Source organism: Heliangelus exortis, chromosome 12 (genome assembly GCF_036169615.1).
Source record: "Heliangelus exortis chromosome 12, bHelExo1.hap1, whole genome shotgun sequence".
In the NCBI taxonomy this organism is placed as follows: domain Eukaryota; kingdom Metazoa; phylum Chordata; class Aves; order Apodiformes; family Trochilidae; genus Heliangelus; species Heliangelus exortis.
This window is the reverse complement of record NC_092433.1, coordinates 6,955,293-6,972,176: the sequence shown is the minus strand read 5'-3', so window position 1 is coordinate 6,972,176 and position 16,884 is coordinate 6,955,293. Positions and strand designations below refer to the sequence as shown.

Genomic DNA, 16,884 nt, shown 5'->3' with positions numbered 1-16,884 from the left:
AATCCAAGAATGGCATAAAGCAGCCATGCCTCTTAGTGTTCATTCTTCCTGGCCCCCAGAGAAAGCTAGTAGTAATTATTTGCTCTCTGGAGAATGCTGGAAGTGGCTGATCTTTAGAACAGTATGTCAAAGTAGCAGACCTTAGTTCTGATGGGCTGCCTCCTATCACTAACAGCAACTCAAAATCTGTTCTAACATAGCAGCCAGCTCTGTGTCATTCTTCCAGACTCAAGCAAACGTTTCAGGTGGAGGACTAGGAGGAACAGCCCAGCCTAAACACAACCCCCCCAGAGAGCAAAACTTGCTTGCAAAAACAGTAGTTCGAAAGACAATGTCACTACACTTCTGTGCTTTTTGTACCTTTTTTTCCCTCTTTCTCTTCATTACCTGTAGGGACTATTGATGAGGTCATCTCCCCATTCCATGCCCTCCAAGCAATTCATGACACCGTGGCAAGCATCCAGCAGAAGTTGGGTGAAGTTGATCAGTGAGTTCTGCACCAGGTAGCGCACAGAGTCCTGGAGGATGAATCTGATGCGCTTCATCAAGTTATGCAGCTTGGACATCTGGTAGACATCCTGCTGGCTCTGTTCCAGGTTGTACCAGTTCTTGCCTGCGTCTCTCAGGTTGCTCTTTATTGCAGTCTTCAGAGTACTGATCCAAGTATCCTGGAGAAATGCCTCAACCTAGGGCAAAGAAACAAAGCAAGCTGTGTAATCCTCCACAGGCTGATGGGAAAGCAGTATGGCAAGGTTAGCTGCTAGCTGGGACTGCTGGGCTTTGCTGTGAAAGGAAAGTGTTCTTTCAGGGCTCTACCAGCTAAACAGCAGTTCTCAAATTCATGCACACATGTGGCACCTGAACCCAGCCGTACATCTCCTTCACGGACAAAAAACCTACGAAGATAAAGCCTGATATAAAAAAGTATGAGTGCTCTATTCTTTCTTTTTGTTTCCTTTCTATTCTCTTTTGTGTAGAGCAGGATCCCTGGAACTGCCTGTGTCAGGCTCCCTCATAAGAAGTTGTGTAAACAGTATGATGAGCAAGTAAAGGACAGAATGTTGTCTTCTCTTGACAGGCGAGAAAGAGGGGAAGAAGCCAAGGGCAGCAGCAGTCTGCAGTGTTTTAATTTATTAAAATACCACCAAGTGTCACTTTCACTCCACAGGCAGCTGTTGTTTGTGCGTAATAAAACAACCCCAGTCAGTAAGTGTGTGACAGCACTGCCTAGCTGGAACAGCATGGGACTGGGAAGGACCAGCACTTGCCCTCTGCCACCGATTCACTGTGTAACCCTGTGGAAGCTACTCCACGTGGCCACATCCAGCAAGCAAGGCACTGCCCTCATTTAGAAGGCATGAAGATTTTCTGTCAAGAGTTACCGCAGAGTTGCATTTTCTTCTAGTCTGTCTACCAGCATTGCAGAGTAATCTAAATAAGTACATAAAGAACAGGTCGTAGAAAAGCATTACACCTGTGAGTGCTTCAGGAGGAATCAAAGCTCTTATGCCTTACAGCTGGAGGGATGGGGAAATAAAACAACAAAAAGGAAGCTTCTGAGTGCTAGCCAGGATTGTTGGCTGCATGGGGATCAGGAGAAGGAAAGAGGGGCTGTAGCCCTACATGGCCACACGTTCAACAGCACAGTCAGCTTTGGTAGATGCTACAGGGCCACAGTTCTTTCCGCCCACTCTCCCCACATCCAAATACATTTGACACACACATGCAAATTCCTCCCTGCCTCATCCACTGCACCTCCTTTGAAAGCTCATCAGTTTCCAGCTGCTGCATCTGCCTAATACACACTGACAACCTTGATGGCTGCTCCATGATTTCACTCGCCACACTTCTTCTGCTCACCTGAGTGAAGGTCTGGGTCTGGATCTGTTCAAACTCCTCCAAGCAGACATGCTTTGCTAAGGTTACATTGAACAGAGACATGCTGGCTACCTTGTTGCACTCATCTTGCACCTGTGTAAGGAGAGTGATAACTTCTGTCCTCGTCAGGAGTGAGAGGAACTTGAAAGCCGCTTGTTGTTCATCGAAAGGATAGGCTGGGACAGAGACAAGCCCTAGCAACCAAAAAAAAGAACGTTATTGCCTGCAATGGCCACCCCAGCTTCTGTTTTAGAGGAAGAGCACAGCTCCCCTCGTGACAGTGCTTGTGAAAAGGACACTCTCCTCTGATGCACAAGCCTTATCTTGCAGCCGTTTCAGCAGACGGCTGGATGAAAGAGAGTCTCTGCAGCAGAGACTTTCTGCAGCTTCCCATTAGGGACTTGAGGGACTCTCTTGGTGCCTGGCCTTCCTGAGGCTTTGGCTCATGGAGTTTCAATAAAGAACTCTAGACTTGTGGAGTCTTCCCACTGAGGTTTCAAGACACAGAAGAATCATCTCATCTGTGAGAGGCCACTTGTGAACCACCTCAAGGTGTTCCAGCCTTTGGAAGGCTTAAGTGCTCCAAATATGCCCACCCCAACTTTTACTGTGGTCATTTTCCTCCAGGTTAGGACTCTAAAAGAGCCCAAGTCCTCTTTCACATCTGAGGTATGCCCCAGCTGAGCACAGCAAATGGAAAGCAGCCAGCCCCAGCACAGTGCAGAGTGGAAGGCAGCTAAGCTAATCACACTGCCATGCATTTGGTGCCATTAAGGGTACACTTGCAGAGCTACTGCAGCTTAGCTGATGGATGGCAATGTGTTAAACTGAGGTAACATGAGTTTGCAAACATATCCTAAAAAAAGAGCAGACATACCCACAAGTTTCAAATCATCTCCTGTTCCTATCTTTTACAACAAAGTGTAAATCTTATCAAAACCAAGAGGCCTTATAACCATGCCAAGTTCAAACTGCTTCACTCTGCCCCATACCTTTCTCTGGTACTTTCTCCTCCTCTTTGTGTGGCAGGGTGACATAAGAAAATGTCTGAGGTTTGGAAGTGACAACTCTGTCAAAGCTCATCCTGTTCATGGTACGTTCATAGTCTAATTTCACTTCTTCCTCTAGGCAGTGCATATGTTCTAACATCCTGGTAGAAGACAAGCAAACAATGACAACCCACGGTGTCTGAGCAGAAGTATCTCCGTAGATTTACTGCAAAACCCACCCTTCAGTTTCTCTCTCACAGATTCAATTACCCAGAAGCTCACCTACTGTTAGGGGAGCTGTGCAGACAATGAAGCAGCCAGCAAAGCTATCAACTGGACATTTAATGACAGAGGCAACTGTGGACCTGGGATGAGAAGTGCAGACATCTCAAGTGTCTGTTCAGATCAAAGCAAAATCTCCGCTGGGGGTGTGGAGGGGAGAAGTATTACAGAGGTGAGGGGGAAAAAAAAATAAAATCTAAGAATTGAAGAAGCTAGCTGGCAGTTCTGGAAAAGCTGGACTATCTGAGCTGTTCTCCCAGTTGCCTCCTGCTGAACACCTCTTGCAATCAGTCTCCTCAGCCAAAACATGTGTCTAAGTGCAGAAACTCTGTTTGCCCTAGGAAATCATTATCTTTCACCTCAAGCAGGCAGAATACTTTTCTTTATACCTGTATTTCTGCTCAAAGAGACTAATTACTCTCGTATTTTCTAGTTTAGGCTGGGAAGGTATTCTAGTTCATACCTTCCTGTCTCTGAGCAGGGCAATCAGTCATGGCTGATTCCCAGCAACAACACCAATGGCTCATGATTCATCAGCCCAGGGACTCTTAAAATGCTTTCCTGATATGAACTGCATCTTAAAGAGGCACTTGATTATAGCCCAGTGAAGATCTTCTGTTCCATTTGCTTCATGCTGTGCAGACCTTCTTTTAGTTTTAGCAGCTGTTAATAAGTAGAAGTGTCACCAGCAGACAAGAGCCAACTCTCTGGAGACAGCTGGTGGTCTGCAGATCAATTTAGCAATGACTGATCCATTCCCTGAAAGCACAGGCACACAGCAAGGTCAACCATGCCATTTTTGCCCAAACTTCCTGCTGCTGTAGGCCACTTAACTGCAGGTGTAAGCATGGATCAGTGGATCTGCATATGATGTACATCTACTTTATCTGGAACACTGACAGATCACCCATCCCTGGGGCTCTTGTCCTAGCTGCTTCAGATGACACTCTGAGCAAGACAGTGGTGAGGATGTGCACAAGAAGGCAGATGAAGGAAGGCAGATGGAATCCATTGTCTGTGAGCTGGATTCTCAAGTTCTGCCTCCATTGTCATTTGTCTTGTAGTCCTACAGTGTCAATGGACACAAGGCTGAGGCTTCACACATTTACTTGAGGCTTTACCTTGTCTCATTCCGCAGTTTGGGATTTTGCACAGACAACAGCTTAATTTTCTGCAGGCTCTTCTCATCGATGCTGCTTTGTCCTTCTGTGGGCATACAGTCCACATAGAGGTGATACAGCATCAGTGCCTGTGTCTTCTTACGCAAATTGTTGGCAGACACCACCCGCTGTGCAAATACCCGGGGATCTTCGGCCAGAAACAGCAGGCAAACTCGTGGCACCCAGTACTGACAGGACAACAAGGGGGGTCTTCCTGGAAAATGAAAGTAAAGCTTACAAGAACCAAGAAGGAACACAAAACTCTGAATGGTTTGAAGTGCTGACAGCATCTTTCTGATGAATGATGTATTGCAGTTGGCTCACTGGAGATCAAAATGAGGAACTGAAGCTGAGGACAGCAAGAGACAAGGAGCGCAGAGCTAGCAATATCTGAATCTTTCAAAAAGAGGTTGTTAATCTATTTGCATAATCCCTCAAAATGATATTGGCCCAGAAACACCATCAGATAATTTGTCTTGAAGGCAGGAAAGATGGGAGACAATGAAAGGAAAGGTAAATACAAAGGGAAGGCCTCAAACAGGTTGTCAAATCAAGCTGTAGAGTTTTCTCCCTGGACTTTTTCAGGACAGGTTACAGATGTGTCAAGAATGATAACAGGGAGAGGAATGAAATTACTTTTTTATGTTCTTCTCATTTCTACATAGGACGAGGTTAAATGGACTGGCTCTGAGAGTATATGCCAAGTCCTAAAAGGTCTTATCTGACACATACCTTCTGGAGTTACTCCTCCATTCAGAATGGGCCTCCCTTGCTCATCCCGCACTAGCCCGTTCATATCTGTTTTATGGACCAAGTAGAGCTCTGTCTTCTTGTCATAATCCAGAACACCAACATCAATCCACTTGTAGATCAAATTCTGGCTTTTGGGGTCCTCTGAGAAAATCAAGGATTAAAACAGGCTTAGTCTCCATTCTCCTGGAGGCTACAGCAAGTGGACTTCCCTGATCACAATGGTGAGGCTACAGACATATCCATTTACTATCTTGAATTCTGGTCAGTCTCACATAATTTCTGCTGTGATCAACTAAATAATGAATTTAAGCCTTGCAATTTAGCATCTCAAATTGTTTGCACACACCTCCATTCTCCTCCTCTTCCCTATGCGGGTTCCCCATGGATTATCCTCCCACTGCCTGCTTCAGGCACTCCCACTCACACTGTGCTCCCACAGTCTCATATTTGGGTCCCATATCCCTATCCCTCTACATCCTCTCTTTCTGGGGAGCTCTCTGTGTCCCAGTTCCTTCACTCCTTGATCCAGGACCCCTCATTTTATACATGGGCTCTATGGAGATCCCCTTCTCCTTTCCTGTGTGTGGCTCTAGCCCTGTCTAGTCCTCCACACAATCTTTATTTTTCTAAACGGAAGTGGGTATTCCTCAAGCTATCCTTTCTCTGAGCCACTCACAGGGTGTCTAACTCTTAAACTCCTGTATCCTCTTAAATGCTGTGAGGTACTAATCACAAGTATCTCTGCATTGGTACCAATACAGATACAGGTCAGGACAGAATTACACTGAGAAGCTGAGAACAGATGCTGTTAACCATGGGTCTGAACTACAGGAATTTGCAATAGTGCTGGCACTGTGCCCACGTCAGCAGTTTCACTTCCCCCAGAGGCTGGTGGCTCTGACTACCTGTGCACAAAACAGTCCATTCAGCCTGAGCAGTGACCAGAGGGACTGTTCCTGAAGTCAGCTTCCTGAAGAACTCAGCCATCACATGCTGGCTCCCCAAGGATACAAGCAGCTTATGTTTTATGCTTAGGTTTTGCAGACAGCCAAGGCTCTGGAGGTTGCCCCTGAGCTGCATGCTTGTTCCTATGCTTTAAAGCTTGTGTAGATGGGTTGATACAAGTTGCAGCCACACCTGGTCACCAGTACAGCTGTATTTTGTGATACCTTCTCATTGGGAAGGCTCTGACAGGAAAAAAAGAGATGCCTGCATCACTTAATTTGCTCCAGATATACTACTTAAATTTTCACTGCAGTCTGAACTTGATTTCTGATCCTGCACTCAGAGTGAAATCCAGGCAGAACATACTGTGTTTGAGTAACTTCATGATAATACCTACATACCAATAAAGCAATATTTTGACTGTACTGACTTCCATAGGCATAGGAAAGAGGGCAAAAGGCAAAAGAGTAATTGTAAAAAAGTGGAAACAGTCAGTCCAGGGCAGGACTGACAGTTGTTGAGATCCCTGGTCTCTTATTCTGGCTGCCTATGCCTGGTCAGAATGAGTTATTGCTTTTCTGCTATTCAGAGCTGCATTCACCAGAATCTACATTCTCAATTCTGCTGAATGGGCTTGTAATTGTAAACATTGCCTCCCTTGACCACTAATTGATTTGAGCTTTACCGTGTCCCAGTACATCATCTGTAGGTAATAGTGCTTTTCCAGGCACTGGCTTTCTATCGTCAGATCCTGGCTCCAATCCTGTCAAGATCCACTCTTCTGGTGTTCGACAGTCATACTCATCATCATCAAATATCTAAAAAGCCAGGACACGAGTGAAATCAAGTCTTACTTCAGAGAGAAGAAAACACCCGATACAGCATTTTATGGGAGTTCCTAAATGAGCTACAAAACCAGAAAAAAGCCCAAGTGCAAAAGCTGTGGTATCTTTGATACCAATCTTATTCCAAACATCTGTATCTCTAGCTGTTCCCTTTCCAAGGGAGCAGAAACACCAACTGGGGAGTTCTCATGCAGGAATATTCCTGACTACTTCGTCTGGAAGAAAATATAACACCTATCTTTGGACATACAAATAGCAGTCAGGAGGCACCTTCAAGAACTATTAATTCTGGTGAAAGATGTGGGCAGCCTGCAGAAGATGCTCAGCATCTTGCAGAGATCCTTCAGGGCCCAAACCTGCCCTAAAGCATCTCCTTGCTTTATTGCTTGCTGTATCAATGACAGCTAAGTGTCCTGCATTTCTCAGAAACATCCTGTGGTACAAGCAATGAGATCGATCCCAAGTACCAAACATGCTCTCTTACCTCTAATGGGAGGTAGATGGGAAAGACAGGATCTTTCTTATCCTCAATAGTTGGCATGTTGCCAGGATCGTGGTGCCTTGGCATCAGCTCATTGGAGTCTATCCCCTCATTGGCTAAAAGCTCATTAATATCAAAGCTGAGATATAGTCGTCTTCTCCTGTTTTGAACCAGAGGGGGACACAACCACTTAATGTGCCCAGAAGGGCTCCTGTGCCTGTACCACCACTTTTCTACTGACAAGGTGCATGGTCAAAAAAGTTTTTGAGCACACACTGCAAACGTGTATTTCTTCATCTATAAAACAATTCAATTGGAAGGGACCTATAATGATCATCTAGTCCAATTTAAAAATTATATACATGTACTACTTTATGAGGTACATTACAGAGCACTCACAAAAATAGAAACTCAAAAGGTATTAGAAAAAAAATGAAATAAACACTATTTTGAAAAGAATGTTCTTCCCAACTCCCATCAAACTGTCTTTTGCAATCCCTGTGAGGTGCACACCCCACTTTGGAGACCATCACCCTACAGTGTGGTACTTTCCTAAAGATTTTTGATGTATCATGTATTGGAAGCAGAAGTCAACATTCTGACCTGCTGTGCCCATTCCATTCCATCTCTAATCACTTTCAGGTAACTTACCTCTCTATCTCAACCTTCCGAGGGCATTGCCCAGGAAGGCTTTGGAAGGGAATTTGCACTTTGGGCTTAAATGACTGTACTGGGAAATCTGACATGGTGAGGTTCTCTGTGGTTGGTCCAATCACTTGCTTATCCAGGACTTTCCCAATGTCTTCAGGCATCTTGAAGGTTGTGACTAAGAGAAAAAGAGAAACACAAGTGTGAAACCACCAGACATCACTCTGCTTTACATTCACACACACAGAAGGATTGTGTCATGTCCTGGGTTGTCTGCAGAAGACATTTCACTAGATTAGTGACAGAGATATTGTAGGTTAAAACAAGCCATTCAGGCCATTTTTATGTGTTGAAGTCCTTAATCATGCCTTAGTTGGGACAAACATCTCAGTGTTTGCTCAAGTGAACCTCCCACTCACATCAGCAGTGGTGTGAGAAAAAAAATTGAATTAAATAGCTAGCAAACTCACAATCTGGCCAAATGCTTTCAGAAGAAAGCATTTGGACTAAGCAAAAAGCACACATTTCCAAGAAGTGGCTGAAATTAAACCATGTCATTTACCCCATAAATAAACTAAACTGTTTATATTGCTAAACAAGTCACAAATAATAGAACAGCAGCAAACTGGGAATTTGAAGCTTAACCTAAATTAAGTAATTGTGTGCAAGCTTTAAAAAGCACTATTCCCTTGACAGAGCTAAGCATTGAGCTAAAAATGGATTTTAGTAGAGTGAAAGCTTTTCATTTGATGAACTTTCACACTTTACCCCAGAGAAACTTAAGGTTCTGGCTCATAAGTGGGTATTTTGGATGTCAAGATTTGGAATGCATCCTTCACCCTGCTCTGTGTGCATTGTTTAGACACAATCCTTCACCCTGCTCCACCCTGCATAATGGATGCAATTCCTTGATTTCAAAGCAATTGTGCAGAACAGACAATAATGCTGAAACCAGACATGTTTTAGGATGACTAGGTACAGAGAGGGTCCTCTGAGAGGTTATTCCCTTGTCCTTCTTAAACGTCCCCTGACACAACCCCCTTAGCTATACATTGTCTGCTTAGGGACTAAAGGACACAGTCACAGAACTGGCTCCTCTCTGTCTCTCTCCTTTTCTCTCTTAGGAAGGACTCCTAGCATAGAATAAAGATGATCCTAAATGTTTCAACTGTTCATACCAATATGCACATTTACAATCATTTCAAGTGTCCCTAAAATCCAGGGGGTTTACTACAGCACCTTCAGCCTCATGCATCTCTCATGGTTGGGGTCTTTACAGAATGACCCTGAGTTACCTGTTGTCAGGGAGCACATCTGTTCTATCACTACATTGTTGCAAAATCCATGGTGCCATCCATTACACCACTTTGTGCTCTATCAACTATTTATGTCAATACTTAGTATTTAATTTGCATGTACACTTCCAGCTTGATAGCTCCTTCCCCCTTGAAAAAGCAGCAGATCATAAATAGGGATCTGTCTCCACTTGTTAGGGATGAATCTAGCTTGTCAAGCTTCACTTGAGGATGCAGTCATTTGTCCTCACTCATGAAAATAAATGTCACTTCTAAGCACAGGAAGGTGGTATATATAGTTACCATTTTTCTCCAAGATTAAAAAGCTCTCCCATGCACTTTCTCCCCACTCACTGCCAGCCTATGATCCATATCCCCAAGAGTGCTCTAGGGGCCAAAAGCGTGCTGGCAAACCTTTCCACCATGCTCTGTTCCTCTATTTAAACATATATGATAAAAGCATCTCTCATAAACAGGTGAGACCAGCAGCTTCTGTATGGACAAAGACCCCTTGCATCTAGGGAGAACAAACTGCTGTGGGGCACAGATGGCTACAGAATGAATAAATTAGAGAGGACCATGGTTTTGGCTATGGGTATCTAGATCTTGAATACAGCTCTCTTGATCAGGTCTCATTTTCACAGGGAAGGGGCACTGCTGGCTCCATAGGCAATGATAATGCATGCAAATTTAGTGTTCTCCTGGCATATGGCCTGTGGAACCAAACTCCCATAGGCAGCAATGCAGTCCTCCTTGAACCCCGGGGGGATATATCCAGGAGAAAAGGGAGCCACCCAGTAACATCACTTTGTGCCACCTCTAAATGAAATTCATTTTCCATAGGACACTCAAGCAGCTCAGCACCATCCCTGGCACTGACAGGAGAACAAAAACAGTGCACTAACCTAGACTCACCAGCCAAGTTTCTAGCATGTTCACTACAAGCAACCTTAGGAGTTATGGCCGCATTTCTTGCCACATCACATTTCCTTTCAAGTGTATTTACCTTTAGGGGTGTGCTGCTCAAGGTCTGCTTGTCTTAGCAAAGCGTGGTGCATTCGTGGGCCAGCACAAGAATCCTGAAATGCAGCATGTGAGGGAAATGTCAGAGATAACAAAGCAGTTGTAGCACAATGGGAGGGTGGGTTAGAGAGTTCCTGACTGTAAGACCAACTGTACCAGAGCTTTAAGGACAACTGAAGGCAGTAAAACTATGACCAGGAAGAGCCTTATGGCTTCACTTTGTAAAGGTCTTGAACAAAGCCCTCTTACCAAAATGAATGGCTAGGACCTGAGATGAAAGCTGTTATTTCTCCAACTATGTGTACTGCAGGACTTTCAATTTCAGAAAGACAGTGATTTGAAGAGAAATGCTCTTTACTTACCTCCAAGAAGTTGGAGGCTCCAGGAGTGAGGACACCAGCATCAAATGCCTTTTGTCTATAGGCCAAGTATTTTTCTGTCCCCTGGTTGCAGCTATGGGGAAGGCACGAACTCGTTCCTGGACTGCCATCCCAGCATGAAGCCTCGTTGCTGGCATCAGGAGAGCCAGGGTTCCTTCCCTGAGAATTCATCAAATCCTTCTTTCCTTTATCTATCTTCTTAGAAGAACAACGCTGTGATGCAGCCGTGGGCTTGCTAGAGTGGAAAGACATTGACCCTGTTAAACACCATCTTTAATGCTCCTCCACACCCCCCACCATGCTGGATATCATTGGCTTGCTAGAAAGATGAGTGGGTAACAAGGCAAGCTCAACCCCCTGCTTCGATACCACGCGCTGCCTTTGTGACCTGGGGGCCACTGGGCTCATATTGCTGCCTGGATGGCTCACTAACCCTGGGAAAGAGAGTGCTTTATTATTCCAAATGGGTTTTGGAGGGGGAAACCAGCACTATACACATGAAAAGCTGCTTTCCTGAAGCAGCAGGGGCTTCCTGGATCTGTGGCGGCATTCAAAAGGCTGACAAGAGAATTTCAGTGAACTGGGACTCCAACTTTGCTACTTCAGCTGTACCCAAATCCCTTAAAAACCTTGTCACACTTGACTCCAGTGGGAGTAGGCTATAGCCTAGATACCAGTACGGCTACTCTCAGGTGTAAAGTCTGACTTTTTCATTTAAATAATTCAGGAGAGATGTTTAAGCAACACATAAAGCATATTAAAATATAGCCAGAAGCTCTCCTCTCTCTCCTCCTGCAGGGGATAATTTTGTTGGTGATCTCAACTCACAAATAATGTCTACTCTTCCACCCTGGGAGATGCTAGTGCAGGCAAGTATCTCAGCTCCATGGCTTTATTTTATAAAAAACCTATGCACACTGAGATATAGTAATTAAGAGTAGCTCTTGGACTTCTGGCACAATGATAATGCAACCCTTGATTTTAGTCTTGTCCACACACAGAGCTGTGTATCTTAAATAACGAGCACAGCTGAAGTGACACAAGCCTCTCCAGCCTGTATACACACACACTGATGTAATGGTGTACACATGCCCACATAGCTTATTCCTATCAATTATGTGTCAAAGCTCTCCACAGTGTCTCTCAAGGCTACCCTGAGTGCAATATGGCTTATTCATCAATTCCTGCTCAGGGCTAGACCCAGACTCCTCATCCAGCCCTACCTGTCAAACAGTTTTCATCCTGCACCCTTGCCAGGAGCCACACATCTGCCTTGCTTACTTCTGGAGGCCAAACTTAAGTAGCAGGCTGCTACATGGGAGTCTTCCAGCTGCCCACAACTACACCTTGGAAAGACATTGCCTTGTGGTCTTGCAGGCTACAGCTGGTATTGTACCTGTCTGCAGTCTCATCCTGACGTGGAGATGACAACACAGCATCCCTTCCTGCCATGCCCTCTCTGCCCTTGTATGGAGAAACAACTCTGCCTGCCCTATACTGTTGATCAGAGAGGGCTATTTTTTCTAGATTTCACTTTGCTGCTTGTCTTCAAGAATGAGTAAGGTACACACCGCAGAGAAAGCATTACATGCATGCCAGAGGTAAAAGGGAATAGCTGTGCTGGTTTATTACTACAGGTTCAAGCCAGTGCACAATTCAGAGAGGCTGAATCAAAAAAGAAATCAGATAATAACTCAAGGTTACCATGAAGTGAATCCTTCAAGTGAAATAGAGTAAACCAAGAGATTGGAGAGACCTGGGAGACAAGATCAATAATACCTCCTCCTCTCCTTTGAGCTAGAAAATGCCACATCTTTCTCCCCTCAGCTTCTCTTTGGCACGGCAACTGGAACCTTATACCCTGAAGAATGAATTTGACATGGAGGATTTTGGTTTTATTAGCTATTTTATGCTCTGGCCATATCTATTTTAGCAGCCCAGCAGGATTGATTGATATCAGCCAAGATCCAAGGATTCCTGATGAATCACTGCTTGACTCTTTTCCTGCCTGCTACACCAGTGCAGAGACCAGCAGCAAGGCAGAACAATGCTGCGGTGGCTTTTCTGGTGTGTCACCTGGGCATGCTGCTCCTGAGAGAAGAAGCAGAGGTGGCTTCTACCTTAGGACCAGAACCTTAAACCCATACAATTTGTAAAAGCTTACTCCAGAATGCAAGGTTCATCTGAACCTTGAGTAGGGCGAGCAATTGAGCCCACTCCCAATTTAGCAGGACTGCCAATCTCTTCCTAGGACCAAAATAATGTGGTTGCTCCCAATGATGGCTGAGTTCCCATGATGAGGGAAGTGTGTACCAAGCCTGCCCACAGCAGGCTTTGCTCCCTCTGTATTCACTCACACCTCCATCAAATCCTTCCTGAGCACTTATCTCAAAATAAAATGCCTACTCAGTGTCCAGCTCAAAACCATCCATCAACCTCTCCCAACTGCATAGAGGGAAAGTCTGCTGCTCATAACTGGAAAAAAAACTGGCACATGCCACCTAAATTTAAGAATAAAACCAGGCCTCCAAAGTTTTTCCAACAGTTCCCCAGACAGATCAAGTAAAAAGCTGATACAGAGATGGGAGAACTGCTAAGCACAAAAGTGAACCCTACACTCCTGCTACCCCAGCTGCTGGGACATGCCCAGGGTTTCCAGCAAGGTTTCCCAGAGTGTGGCAAGGAGCTCACTCCAATGACAACCTTCAGATAGTGTGTGATTTGCTGCTCCCACCCAGTTCTCAGAAGCAGTCTACGGGTTGGTTTAAAAGAGAGACCCCCCTTGTTTTAATTCAACCTAATTGCTGAGCCAAGGGGTTACTGCAGCATATTTCACTTTTCCCAACTTCCAGCCCTGCCAATGGCATCTTCCACCTTCCCATTTGCCCCAAAATGATAAGCAGCACATAGACATCAGGGCTATCTTCCACACACTCCATCTGAGGGTGACTCCAGACCATCCCTGAGCCGAAGAGCTTGGCATGGCTTGCTGAGGCTTGCTGCTGCAAGGGGAAGGGAATAATTTCCATTTTGCAGGGAGCATACAATGGCAGCCTGAGCTTTCAGCCACCTCTGCGAGAGCAATATCACTGTGCTTGAAGATTTCCTGGTTGCCCAAGGGATCCTGAAGAAAAGCAGTGAAACTGCCTAGAACCCTGTTCGTGTCAGGCTCTGGCTGCTGTGGGCACGGGCAGGAGGCCAGCTGCACACCCTGTTCACAGCCTTCACTCCTTTCCTACTCAGAGCAGTTTCCTCAGGGCTGGAGCTCCCCTTCACCAAGGTGGGGGAAAAAAGAGTTCAGCTCACAGCAAGTAGATGAGATTTATTCCTGAAAGCAGACCCTCTGCTCACCTCAATAACCCTTCAATTTCCATTACCCTTATGCATCCAGGAGCATCTCTCTGCTCTCCAATGACAAACACCTGCCTGACACCAAGCCACCCTAGATTTAGCTATAATAAGCTTTGGGAACAAAAAAAATATCTCTTCATGACTGGTGAAACACCCATCTTTCCAGCAGTTCACTCATGCACTCTCACACCTGAAAAGTATGTTTCCTAGACACACCAGGTACGTTGTATGAAGCTAAATTGAACTATTCAAAACAAGAGTATATTGTAATGGCATCGCTGACACAACACTAGCTACAGCACCTCTGTGTCATCGTGGCAAAACTATAATTACAATTTCTCAGTAAATCCAGGCTTCACATATCCTAGAAGTCAAACACCCACATGTCTTGCTCAATGTCTGCTATGAGCTTTTTGATCTGTTGCCTCTATTTTGATTCTCTGATCCAAAGCTCTGACAAAATGGCCCCTTTTCTTTCAAATAAGGTTCAAAAAAGCTAAAAATTGCAACTGAAAAAGAGAAAAGTAGTTTTAAAATACTCCACCCCCTAAGCCAAATGGCAGATTGAAATCTATTTATATGTGGATCAGCCAGAACCCCAACTACTACATAATCCAGTCACCAGCATGTAGAAATTCCTTCTTATAATTTAAACAATATAAGCTCAGCCAAGGTGATGCACTCTCAACAAACTCCTTGAACACTACCTTCTGTTTTAAATATCTCCTATTTTTAAAAAGCAAGCTGAAAGCCGTTTTGAGTTTTACAAGAAACCCATTCAGATTCCTCCCAACAATTTGGATGGATTTAAAACTGTTTTTTTGTTTTCCCTCCGGGCTTTTAAATGCATTCCTTTTCTCAACGGGAAAGCACCACGCACCAACCACCAGAACCAGAGTGGACAGGGGGAGGGTGGGGACAGCAGGAGCGATGCCAAACAGCGTTCCTCGTCCCACCCCGCGCCTTAGCGACCCGGTTGCTCCAGACGCCCTGAGGCTACGGCTTCGAGGCGAGAGCCACGACGGGTGTGAGGAGACCCTGCACCAAGCCTGTAGCCCGTGACTACAAAAAGTCTCCTCCGATCATGCAGCACCACAGCGGCCGCTGCTACCGGGGTGTAGGAGAAGCAACCCCAGGGCAGTCATGAGCGCTGCGCACTCTGGAGACCGAGCTGAGGGGGCCGGGAGCAGCTGCCCCCCCCTCAGCAACGGAGGCGGGGGGGACGACGACGACAAATGTTGAATCCAAATGTTCCTCGAGAGATCATTTCCAGGGGGTTTAAAAACTCAAGGAAACTTCTTCATCACCACCCACACCTGCGTGCCTCAGAAACCGCCGATCAGCCCCGGCCTTCCCGCTCGGCCCAGCCCGGCGGCGTTCCGTCCCCCCCTTCACCAAGCCTTTCCTCAGAACCCCGAAGCCTCAGGTCGGTCCGGGGGCCGGCGACCGGTTCCCAAGATCCCGTCCCAGCCCTCCCCGGCAGCCGGTACGCACCTGACGGTGCTCGGGACCCCCCCCCCCCCCGGGCGCAGCCTCCCCTTCCCCTCCTCTCCTGTCCCCTCCTGCAGGCGGTACGCACAGCCCGGCGCGCGCTGCCCTGACCGCCACCGCCAACCCCGTTGCTAAAGGAGCAGCGGGCGGGCACAACCATCCCAGTGGCGGGGGCACCTCCTACCCCCCCAACCCCGCGGGCCGTTGGGCTGGTCCGGGGGAGGCGCCCTGGGCTGAGGGAGTTGGCCCAGGACGGGAGAAGCCACCTCAGAGAGGGCGCCGCGGGGTCACCGCGAAGCCCTCAGTGCCGCCTTAGAGCCTTCCGGCAGCCCCCACCTCAGAACCACCCGAGTCATCACGGAGCCACCACCATCACCTCAGGGCCACCGCGGAACTGACATAGTGTGACCACAGAGACACCATTGCCATAGAGCCACCACAGAACTGCCACCACAGGACGCGGGCACTGCTACAGAGCTGCCATCAGCCCTTGCCTCCCAGGGCTGCCGGCACCACGGAGACAGCCTCCTCTGTTGAGTGGCTTTGGGGACAGCCCCTGGTCCCCACATGAAGGATGCAAAGGGCTGAATGGGCGCTGTTCCAGTGCCACCTTCCATGGCAGCTGGCTGCCAACCTCACCAGGGGCAGCTGTCCAGAAAGGTCCAGCAGATCCCTCCTTCCTTCATCCCAAAACTGTTGAAAGATGTAGAGCTGCACGATGGTTTGTCTACAGGCTTATGTACCCATGGAAGTCTTGAGCTGTCACATTTGGGGTGGGTCATGTCAGGTGGGGACAGGTGACTATCACCATGTGCTACAAACCCCAGAGAACATGTCATGCCTGACAAGGGGAGAGGTGGCACTTGGAGCTGCTTCGAGGGCCCCAAGATGCAAGTACCTCAGTGAGGGGAGGGTGGGCAAGGGATAAACACTGCCAGCCCCATGGGGGAGTGAGGAAGAGCAGGTTTGGATTATTTTGGGGGAGAAGGAGAAGCAGAAGAAGAAAGCATTTAAAGAAAAAAAAAACCACAAAAAACCACAAACAAACCCACCCTATAAAAGAAACCTAGAGGGAGGGGGGGAGGGAGGGCAAAGGGCAGAGGAGGAGGAAAGGACAAAGCAAGAGACCAGAGTTGAGGCTCCTGCAGGAGGGGAGCTGTGGGCAGGGGCTGCTTCACAGCCTCTTTGTCCCCCACATCTGCTGGGCCTGGGCTGGCAGCGAGCTGAGTTCTGCACTTGGGAGAGGCACAGGCCCTGGGAAGCATGGTCAGAGGAGCAGAGAGAGCTCTGTGGGGCTTCCTGGGGAGAAAGCATCCTGAGGGACACCTGCCTGGCCTTGCATGGGGACAGAGGGTGAGGCAGG

The 16,884-nt window shown here is 46.9% G+C and overlaps 1 protein-coding gene across 3 annotated transcripts in view; it reads right to left on the bottom strand.

Moving 5' to 3' along the window:
• DNAH1 (dynein axonemal heavy chain 1) overlaps positions 1–15,643 on the bottom strand; it is a 71,077-nt gene extending 55,434 nt beyond the window's left edge. Inside the window, exons 1-11 of one of the 3 annotated variants that reach the window (XM_071755751.1) lie at positions 15,610–15,643; positions 10,662–10,914; positions 10,283–10,355; positions 7,985–8,159; positions 7,337–7,493; positions 6,693–6,825; positions 5,042–5,203; positions 4,271–4,523; positions 2,871–3,028; positions 1,861–2,072; positions 388–686 (exon numbers count right to left, since the gene is read on the bottom strand). In XM_071755751.1, coding sequence (XP_071611852.1) covers positions 388–686; positions 1,861–2,072; positions 2,871–3,028; positions 4,271–4,523; positions 5,042–5,203; positions 6,693–6,825; positions 7,337–7,493; positions 7,985–8,159; positions 10,283–10,355; positions 10,662–10,850 — 1,811 coding nt within the window. In that variant the 5' untranslated portion in view covers positions 10,851–10,914; positions 15,610–15,643. The other 2 variants (XM_071755752.1, XM_071755750.1) reach the window with 2 other exon arrangements.
• Between the last annotated feature and the right edge of the window lie 1,241 nt (positions 15,644–16,884).